Source organism: Habropoda laboriosa, unplaced genomic scaffold (assembly GCF_001263275.1).
Source record: "Habropoda laboriosa isolate 0110345459 unplaced genomic scaffold, ASM126327v1 scaffold33, whole genome shotgun sequence".
In the NCBI taxonomy this organism is placed as follows: domain Eukaryota; kingdom Metazoa; phylum Arthropoda; class Insecta; order Hymenoptera; family Apidae; genus Habropoda; species Habropoda laboriosa.
Genome location: NW_017100187.1, coordinates 915,507 through 925,015, shown reverse-complemented (window position 1 = coordinate 925,015; position 9,509 = coordinate 915,507). Strand labels below are relative to the sequence as shown.

The 9,509-nt window shown below is 44.2% G+C and overlaps 2 protein-coding genes across 2 annotated transcripts; one reads left to right on the top strand and one right to left on the bottom strand.

Moving 5' to 3' along the window:
* Window positions 1–3,663: 3,663 nt before the first annotated feature.
* LOC108579570 (ceramide-1-phosphate transfer protein) lies at window positions 3,664–4,719 on the top strand. The gene is made up of 4 exons (XM_017943142.1): window positions 3,664–3,791; window positions 4,073–4,281; window positions 4,355–4,530; window positions 4,597–4,719. Exons 1-4 carry the CDS (start codon window positions 3,664–3,666, stop codon window positions 4,717–4,719), a joined length of 636 nt encoding a protein of 211 aa, XP_017798631.1.
* Window positions 4,720–5,251: 532 nt separating this feature from the next.
* On the bottom strand, window positions 5,252–8,846 carry LOC108579458 (solute carrier family 28 member 3-like). Its single transcript, XM_017943003.1, has 12 exons — window positions 8,817–8,846; window positions 8,554–8,616; window positions 8,218–8,368; window positions 7,981–8,152; window positions 7,728–7,893; window positions 6,660–6,854; window positions 6,423–6,584; window positions 6,266–6,359; window positions 6,044–6,203; window positions 5,805–5,973; window positions 5,400–5,739; window positions 5,252–5,333 (listed from the first exon to the last, which is right to left on the bottom strand). The coding sequence occupies exons 1-12, from the start codon at window positions 8,844–8,846 to the stop codon at window positions 5,266–5,268; spliced, it is 1,770 nt and encodes a 589-aa protein (XP_017798492.1). The 3' UTR covers window positions 5,252–5,265.
* Between the last annotated feature and the right edge of the window lie 663 nt (window positions 8,847–9,509).

Here is a 9,509-nt window from a genome sequence, read left to right as displayed (position 1 = left end):
AGACGTGAAACTGGCCGATCTGTTCCTCCCTTTGCACTCTTCGAATCGCGATGCTAGCAGTTTTCTCTGTTGCCGATCGATATACACATTTTCTTCGCATTTTTCAACTGTTTTTTCAGTCACGTTCGGACCACTTTTGCGTTGGAACAAATGGAAATTTGCATGTTCATGTGCCTCCTTGTTAAATCTCGTCTAAATCGGGCCAATATTTCAGCTACTATTTTCAACGGACCATATCTAAAGTCCCTACAGTACAATCGAGGGAAAGATCGTGTTTTCTCACGATAATTACATCTGCAACCCCTATTCTGCACCGGCAGTCTCCCCTACGGGTTGTTCTGCATACGGGGATTGACTGAAATCCTTTTTCACAGGGCTTGTAAACAAGCGATAGGTCTCCCGATGCCGACGTCTTCCGCGACGACAAATTCCTCAAATATTTATCTGTCTTTCCCCCGGAACCCTTCAATCGACGCCGCCCCCAAACGCCACTTCCGTTTCACGCTCGCGGAGTGTGTCAATCCTGACGCCTATCGACGTATGACAAATACCTCGTCCCCGACGCTTGCATTCTCCGTCAGCCTTGACAACCGGGACAAAAGGAGGATTCGTAGGGACGGAAAAGATTCGCGAGGGTGTCTCTCTGTCGACCAGTCACTCGCGTTTCTTCTGCGATCTTTCCTCCTTTCGTGAAATATCAGCAAACTGGTGGTAGTTTTGTTCCCTAACATCTCTCCAAACATCGATTACCATCCGAATGTTTTATTTTCCAGCACACAAGTCTCCGGTTTATACAAACATCTCGTTAGAACGAGTCTTTGTCGAATTATCGGTTTTATATATCTCGTTGCACGTTTGCAAGAGTATTATTAATGCTCAGCTGACGTTCTCCCAATTAAAATGAGCTCAAACACAACATCATTCGGGCAATTATTAATCGAACGCGTTATACCGGGTGTGCTTCGATTTTCGAACTTCGAATGTAAAACTGTCCGAAGGAGGTTGTGTTTGGGCTCGTTTTAATCAGGAAAACCTCGTCTATTCGTCGATAATATTGTCACAACGATACGACGAACGATACAACAATTCATCCGTCTCATTTTTCGAGTATCTCGTTTACCATTTCTTGGCGCAACTCTAAACGTTTCACCGTAAACTGTGTACAGATTTCAGACGAGACTCCAGAGAAGCTGCAGCGGATCCGACGGATTAGGCCGCCTGTACCTGACACGCGACGCCAGTTCGCAATTAATTTATTTTTCCCCAGCCGGCCGTTAATTGTTAAACTTAGATGGGCGGTCGTCGGCAATCCCGCAGCTAGACTTCGACGCGGAAGAAAAGAGAGATCCTCGCGTCGCGGGACCAACGAGGGACAGGGAAAAGGCTAGACGCCTACGGAACGAGGGAGAAACGATGACGATCGCTTCGAAGAAGGAGACGAGCAACTGTTCGAGAGGGTAGAAAATTTGTCAGGCAGGGTGCCGACCAACGAAGAGCAACAGAGAGAACGGAGAAGTTGGCGAGGAGGGAATCGAAGCGGGAAGCCAAGGCGCGACACGAACAGTGGATTGGGTTACCGAGAGATAATTAGAATGATGATTAGGAGAGGAGCACGCCTCGTTGACCAATTCTTTCCTGGGCCCTTCCCGCTCTTTCTCCAGTTGTCTTCCGAAGATATCAGGTTTCGTCGTTCGAGGGGTGATCCGGTCTTGAATGGAACAGGAAAGAGTAAATAACACACAATTATCGACTCGTCGATAAAACTGTTACAGTCGAACAATTCTTCGAGATTTGTAGTCTCCCGGAGACCTAACGGATGATCGATAAAGAAGAGGAAAAAGGAAAAAATGCTGAAGCTGACCGAATTCGCGGGCAACCGTCGAAGTCGACAGGCCAGAATGGCCATCGACGAGTTTACAACACCCAAGTGACGCATTTTTATGCGCCTCAGCGTGATTGGTCCTTTTACTCGAACCCTCGTGAGATCAGTTAAACGGATATGGGTAACCATCGTAAAAAGTAAAAGGGCTTAGGCACGTGTATACCGGATGGACCGGAATATTTGGCAGCGCATCCGGTGAAATTTAGCGATTCGTATGGGTAGCAGAGGAAGATTTTCAGAGAGGAAATCGCGTATCAGAGTCAGAAGATTCTTCTTTTCTCGGTTACGTTTCTCTACTCCACGCTGCTTAGCTCCATCCGCGTTGAAGTAGACGTGAATATTTGATCGGTCCTTCAACCTTCGCCTCCTTCTCCCTCCCGCAAGCCTCGCCTCTTACCTAACCCTCGGTCCCAGCTGCGGTGAATTATTTAACGCCCCCAGGGACACCAGTTACCAACATACATCTATGTGTCAGCGAGATTCTCAAACTCTTTGTCCGTACACCATTGTTCTCCGCGCGTCACCGATGACGCAACGACAGATTCTACTCGCTGGCGCGAGCTTTTCGCAAAGTTCACGGTCGCCAAGAATTGTTTCTTAACCATTCAAGTACTTATGCCGCTCAAATAAGCGATACAGTGGGGAGAAATAATTTTATTTCGTAACGATCGATACGGAAAAAAGAAGAACGCGTTACGTCGATAAAGAAACTGACACGTAATTCCTTTCGTCTCGGAAGATCGCTGTAGAGTGAGAAAGAACGTCGCATCGGTTCCACATTCGGTATTCTCGACACACGAGTGAACTCACGCAGATGAATATGCGGTCGAGAGAACAATCAAGCCTAGATTGGCGTAATTAATCGACGGGCGTAAGGTGAAAGACAAGTTTGGAATGTTTAACGGCCATTCATTTTAAATTAAATTAGGTTGGAGTGGAGAGAAGAAAGGGCGATTACAGCGCCACGCGCGATGATTCTTGGAACTTTCTGAAGAAACTAGGATCGATGGATCACGTATCAACCACGAGAATGAAATGTTCTTTTGTTCGAAATAAAATAATACCTTTTTATCTAATTACCGTATTTTTTACCGATGTAATGGTAGATCTACATCTTATCAATTTTTATTACGATTTCAATCTCGCGACCACTTGTTTGTCGTTTAAGATAGCGCTCAGTGTCACTTCCCACTTTTTGGAATACTTCCAAACACGTGTCACTGTAACAGTTGTTTGGAAACAAGTTGACAAACATTTCTTCCATTCAACTTTATACGATAAACTCTCCTCGTAATTGTCTATTTTTCTAGTAATTAATTTTCTTAATGTCACCAAGTTTCACTTGAACCTATCTTACCCTGATTCAAACCATCACGTATGATAACGTAAACCGTAGGCACGAAAAGAGAAACAGGATCGTTCGGTTGACGTAGTGTTGTAAATAGTATTTATATCGTATATTACGTGTACTTCGAATTTTGAAAGTGTCCATTTCCTCTAGTCGAAAGAATTAATTGCGGGGCAAAGATTGCTCAATATCGATAAGGGAGTAAGATTTGGGACGAAACAAAAGTGTGATCGATTTTTTGAAAGGCTGGCTTATCGATCTGATATTTCGTTAGTACCTTATCTAAATTTTTCGTTGGCCTAGGAACGCGTTATCAATAGCTGCATTCAGATTAGCATGGTACGTACGACCAGATAACGTGACATGGTATATCTGCGTGGCAAGCAAGTTGCTCGTCGGCGTCTATTATCTGATACGATACCGTGTCGTGAAAATGGCGGAGGGCTCGGAATTGATGTTTTTCGATCTGAGACTGGTCCACGATCACTTTGACCGTGCTCTCGTTCAAGAGGACGACGTTGATCTCAAAGCCTACCTGGATGCCTACAATGAACTCTACAAGTAAGCCAACAATATATTTATGCTCCTTGTGGCACATAACCTGTAATCAGCTGGAGGATTAGCATTGTATCTAGTTAATGGTCATTTGTTACTTCCTGCCAATAGCCCAATTAGAAGCCAGAAATGTTTCATTGTCGTAATGCCAATGCCACGTGTAATGTCCATATTCATGTAACAATCTTTCATTCAACTGGCCTTGCAAACGTATGCAAATGAACACTTCCTACCATCTGTTTTCCTCTATCCGTCACATACGTACACTGGAATCTCTGTTATAACAGATTTTTCCAACTCATGGGCACTGTTTTCGGCTTTGTCTCCTCTGACTTGAAGCAGAAGATTGAAATTCTGATCGAATTGGTGAACAAGGATGAACAGAATTATACCACAGTCAAGTCCATGATCGAATATGAGAAGGAGAGCAACATGTTGGACAAGGGAGACCATACGAATGGTGCTCGAACTCTGCTGAGACTTCACAGAGGATTAGGTATTATTTCTAGTACAAATAACTTTACAGATATTCCTTATATTCTGTGCTGTAACGTTTTCTAAATTTCCAGATTTTATTAGGGAATTTTTAAGGCAACTTGGTGATCTGTCAGATTGCGATAAAACCTCCAGCTGTTGCCAAGATGCTTATAATAAAACACTGGCCAAGCATCACCCGTGGGTAATCAGAAAGGCTGCAATAGTTGCCATGTATACAATGCCCAGCAGAGAGCTTTTATTCAAAAAGGTAAACGATACGAAAAAAGAAAAGGATAATACATCGTTCTCAATACGAATACATTTTTTCTTTCAGGTCTGCGGTGCAAATGTCCAAAGGAACGTCGACGTCTTGCCAAAAATGTTAGAAGTAACAGCCGACGTGTTCAACCGTACGCATAATCTCTACGAGATCCATGAACTCCACAATCTGCCATAAGATGTATCCCGTTTAGGATATGAATAACAATTGCACTTGCGCTTCTTGCTGCTCGGGAATGCACGCGGCACGAAACATTCCGCTCTTAAAATGTGATATATCCATACGAGACAATTCCGTACATTTAAAATACCGATATTTGTCGATGTTTTTTGTAATATCTCTTTACTTTTTACTTACATATATATATATACACATTTACATTCACTGAGGACGTACAAAAACGCACTAGCTTAGATTCGCGGACTTATCGTACTAGGTTTTAGTCAATTTATCGTTCGTAACGTTGCACGAATAAAAGAAACAAATTTCACGATTCACGAGGAATCAGGTCGCCGCGAGATATTTATCGACTTTAATGGTTCTATTATATAAAAGAAAGAAAAAGAAAAAAAAGCAAACAAACAATATTGTATAATAATATCAATGAAGTCCAGTCAAAAAACTGTCTCCCTCATTTTCACCCTATCTATTTACAAGAATATTTTTCCAAAAAAAAAAAAGAAATTAACTAGCACCCAATCGTCAATGGCACCTTAATTACCGTTACCTGGCAGTCATATTCAGTGCAATCGTTGCATTCACCGGATAATAGTCGTCGGATATCAACATCCCTGAAAATCATGTTTGCTCGGTCAGTAAAACAGTGTGAAGCGAGAACAAGTGTCTAACGATCTTACCAGCGATGCTGGCCGTGAGGAAATTGACAGCGCTACCAGCCACGAAGGCTCTCCCTACAGCGCTGGCCACGTTCTCCTTCTTATCAGGGGCCAGTGAAGACAAAACGCTCAGCGTGATCCCGATCGAGGAAGGATTGGCGAATCCGCAGATGGCAAATGTAGCAATTGCCTCCGTTCTACCGTAGATCTTCCCCTGTTCTTTGAACTTTCCCAAAGCTTGATAGGCCACGAATTCGTTCACAACGGTTTTCAGACCGATCAGAGTAGCCACGTACTCGCACTTGTCCCACGGTACTCCCATGATCCAGCTCAGTGGTATGAACACCTTCGAGAGGATCAACTGAAAGAAACGATAAAGAATTTCGAGGAAACAACGTATCCTTGTGGTTCCCTAGCTTCACTCACTTCGAAACTCAGCCCGTTGTAACCGACTAACATTCCTATCCAAGAAAGTACCTCGTTGGTTAGAGTTATGAACGACACGAATGCTATTATATTGGCGATTATGCCTAAAACTAGAGGAACTGCCGCCATAGCGCCTTTACTGGCAGCGTCCATCAGACTCGAGTCATTTCTGAAACCAATTTTCAACCCGTTGTACGAAAGTTTCCGACCAACGAGAAACGATCGTTCGAACAACTCACGATTTCTCTAGATTTATGTTGTCAGGAGTGACTTCGCTCTTCTCCGTTTCCGGATAGAACAATTTCGCGTAACAGAGCGCCGCGGGTGCCGCCATGAGCGAGGCTGTTATCAGGTGGGCTGGATTCGCGCCGAACTTGATGTACGCAGCCAGAACCGTTCCTAAGTTAAGCTCGAGATTAATATCCAGGCTGATAAATCCAAGTCTGATTAAGCTCGTTTACCTGAGACCGTGGCAAAACCCGAGCACATAATCGTGTGCAGCTCCGAAGTAGTCAATTTGTTTAGATAAGGCTTGATCACCAATGGAGACTCTGTCTGGAACAGAAGCGACGATTACGATATTCGAATTGACGGAAAAGATATTCCCGATCTTCTTACCATTCCGATGAAAATATTCGCTGCACAGATCACCGATTCACAGATCGACGTTCCCATGAGACTTTGAAGAATTTGACCTAAATTCAGGATGACCCACTGCATCGCGCCCAGGTAATACAGAATTTGGATGATAAAGCTGAAGTAGAAGATCACCGGAAGAGTCTGTGAAATTGATACGATCGATTAGAAGGAGGAATCGCGGATATTTCACGGTTTAGAGAAAGATGATCCACCGACTGAAAATGCGAAGACACCGTGATCGACGAGTTCGTCGGAGTAGACGAAGCTCGCTCCTGACTTCGCCACGTTCAAGAATCCCTCGATTTTCCCAGCGAGACACTCGAAGATCGAACGACCCACTGGCCATCGAATTATGAGAAGGCCGAAGAGAAATTGCAAGATCAGACCGCACATAACGGGCCTCCAGTTGATCTGAATTCAAAAACCAAAGATGAACGTCACTTTTAGACACGTTAAATAATGTATCATTATATCTGCGGGATTTCAGCGCATGTGGCCGATGAACCGGTCGAGATGCAGGACCCAGGTGAAATTTGACATTCAAAAGTATCTGGATGTTTTAAACATCGAACCGAAACGCTGCAAGCGGAATTGCAACATGTCCACGGAGAAACTTGCGCTTTTTATTGAACATTCCCCTCTATAGGGGAATCTTTGTAATCAGCTACAAAGCGGCCCGTTAGAAACTGATCGGTCCAACATCTTTCGCGGTAGCGAAGAAAAATCAACGATCGTTGTAACGATATTTAGGAAGAAGACGAATGCAGTGATCTATGATGCGTTAATATTTCAGCCACTCAGAAGGTAAGGTAGCTAACTGCATCGAATAAAATTTGTTAAATTTGTTTTATTTATGAAAAATTAACCCTTCGACAGTTTATCCCGGGTGAGACTTGAGCAGAACGTTTGTACAATGCGAAACTGTTCAGCTCAAGAGAGACTCTTAGGAAGAAAGTGAGCCTTCTTTCAAAAATCACGACGTAATTTCATTAGACTGTGAAAGGGTTAAGGTTCTAAAATTAGAAGAACATCGAGAGCTGATTGAGTGGCTCAATTATTAACGCCACCGCATCTTACGGTTTCCACGAGATAACCGACCCGTGACTTGAAAAAAATTTGTTTAACTTTCCGTCGAATCTCCGCGAATTTTTCACATTTTTTTCCCCAGCTTGAAGAGAGTAACAGGATCAACGCAGAGGGGGCAGATTCCTTTTAATAACAGAACCGGCGTTGAGATTGCAGGCTAAAAACTATTAGCGATCCCCCGGGGTATGGTTTACTCACGCGACCAGGGTGCTTCGAGAATATCCATCCGAAGCTCATCAGTATGACGACACCGACACCGCTCATTAGCCTCTCCCTCGAGTCCGCGGTGTCGATAATAAGAAACACAATGATGGCGAGTATCACGCAAGTGTAAATCACCGTCTGGCCAATTATGCCTCCGTATCTGCGTGAAATAACACAGAGGGAACCGTTGAATTTTATTCGAGCCCGTCTGATCAGCCGATCGATAACGTCGTACGTCAATTTTTACCTCGTTTTTTCGATACTCTCAAGAAGATCACGGAACGGAAGTTTGCACCGGCTCGGTGCGTTTTCGTGGAAACGCTTCGCGATGAAGTGATAAAGTATTCCTCCGTAAATGATCGTTACCAGGACGATTAGCAGGCCGTAACCGTTGCACCAATCGATGCTGTCCTGGTATTCTGATTGAAATATGGTTTACAGCAACGATAGAACGGAGAAAAGACAGAGAATTTTGACAACCTACTGTTCGTTCTCCAGTGTATCGTGGCGAACACGAAATAAATCAGTACCACGAGGTTCAGTAAGGTCAGCGAGAGAAATTTCGAGGCTCGTCGATACTTAGAGAGGAAAGTGTAGAATCTTCGAAAGCAACCAGCTGTTTCTTCCGTCGTTCCCTAGAAGAAAGAACGAAGTCTGAAGAATGTACGCTAATCTGTGTACGAGAAGCGATAAGGCAGATGTAAGGTAAAAATATTTCAGCATGACACGTGTGTAAGGACAGCAACGTTCGCCACGGAACAAAAGAGCGCTCCTCTGTCACAATGGCAATTTACGTGGAAATGATAAACACGTCGCATACCTTGCCCCCTTTGATCGACTCGTCTGCCAGGTAACCAGTCTCCAACATGTTCAACTCGATACTCTATAAAAAACGATGAAACATTGCTTAGCTTGTAGCGAGAGTCCTTGAGGAAAATCCAGCTCCTTTGGAAAATCCGACATTCTTCGCGTGAAAGTTAGAACGAGAAAGAAAATCTTCCGCGGACGAAGTGTAAGAAAAGAAGAGAAGCGACGTACGAAAGAGTACGGTGCAGTATGGAAGATATATTAAATGGAAAATACCTCGAACGCTGGACTCGCAGTGCCAGACATGTCTCCGGCGTCAAACGTGTTCCCCCTGTCAGACGTGATTCGATACTGCGGTCGTCGAAACGTGCTAACGCATGCTTCGCAATCGAGGTAAAGGAATAACAATTATTCCAACATAGACGCGGGAATAATTTACGTGGATAGAGAGAGAGAGAGAGAGTGTGTGTCTGGTAAGTGGTATGACAATCGTCGAGCTCAGATACCAGATAACGTACGATAAGAGTCGACCTGCCCAAAACAACGAAAACCGGAGCGCGTTCGTGTAAGGGAAATGGTACTTTCACACCTCAATCGACGAAAAATCGTGCGATAAACCTCTCGAATTGCGATGTTTACTAGAATCTCATCGGTGCAACTTTATCGGTCGAGGAGATTGCAATGACCGATATAAATTAACAACAATTGCGCCTGCTGTGAGAAAAATGCGACTAACATCTAGGGAACGCGTGAGATATCGCATAGCTGTGCACACGCAGATAAGCCTGTCGTACCACTGCGAAGATCGTTGTCGATGATCGCCGGTCGACAGCGGTTCGATGATTAGGGAGAGAAGGGGTGCCCCGTCGCGGTACCAATATAATGAACTTGTAGTAGAAGTTCCTGCAATTGACCTCGTTTAACGCGATCTAAATTCAGGGCGGAGCGGGGAATAGGGAATTTCGTCGA

What these genes read in the sequence shown, in the direction of transcription:
- LOC108579570 (XM_017943142.1), top strand. Translation starts at nt 3,664, where the DNA reads ATGGCGGAGGGCTCGGAATTGATGTTTTTCGATCTGAGACTGGTCCAC. An exon ending in GAGACTTCACAGAGGATTAG is followed by an intron (nt 4,282 to 4,354) that starts GTATTATTTCTA and finishes CTAAATTTCCAG; the next exon opens with ATTTTATTAGGGAATTTTTA. An exon ending in GAGAGCTTTTATTCAAAAAG is followed by an intron (nt 4,531 to 4,596) that starts GTAAACGATACG and finishes TTTTTCTTTCAG; the next exon opens with GTCTGCGGTGCAAATGTCCA.
- LOC108579458 (XM_017943003.1), bottom strand. Translation starts at nt 8,846, where the DNA reads ATGTCTGGCACTGCGAGTCCAGCGTTCGAG. An exon ending in GAGAGTATCGAAAAAACGAG is followed by an intron (nt 7,894 to 7,980) that starts GTAAAAATTGAC and finishes TATTTCACGCAG; the next exon opens with ATACGGAGGCATAATTGGCC. An exon ending in ACAACGGGCTGAGTTTCGAA is followed by an intron (nt 5,740 to 5,804) that starts GTGAGTGAAGCT and finishes CGTTTCTTTCAG; the next exon opens with TTGATCCTCTCGAAGGTGTT.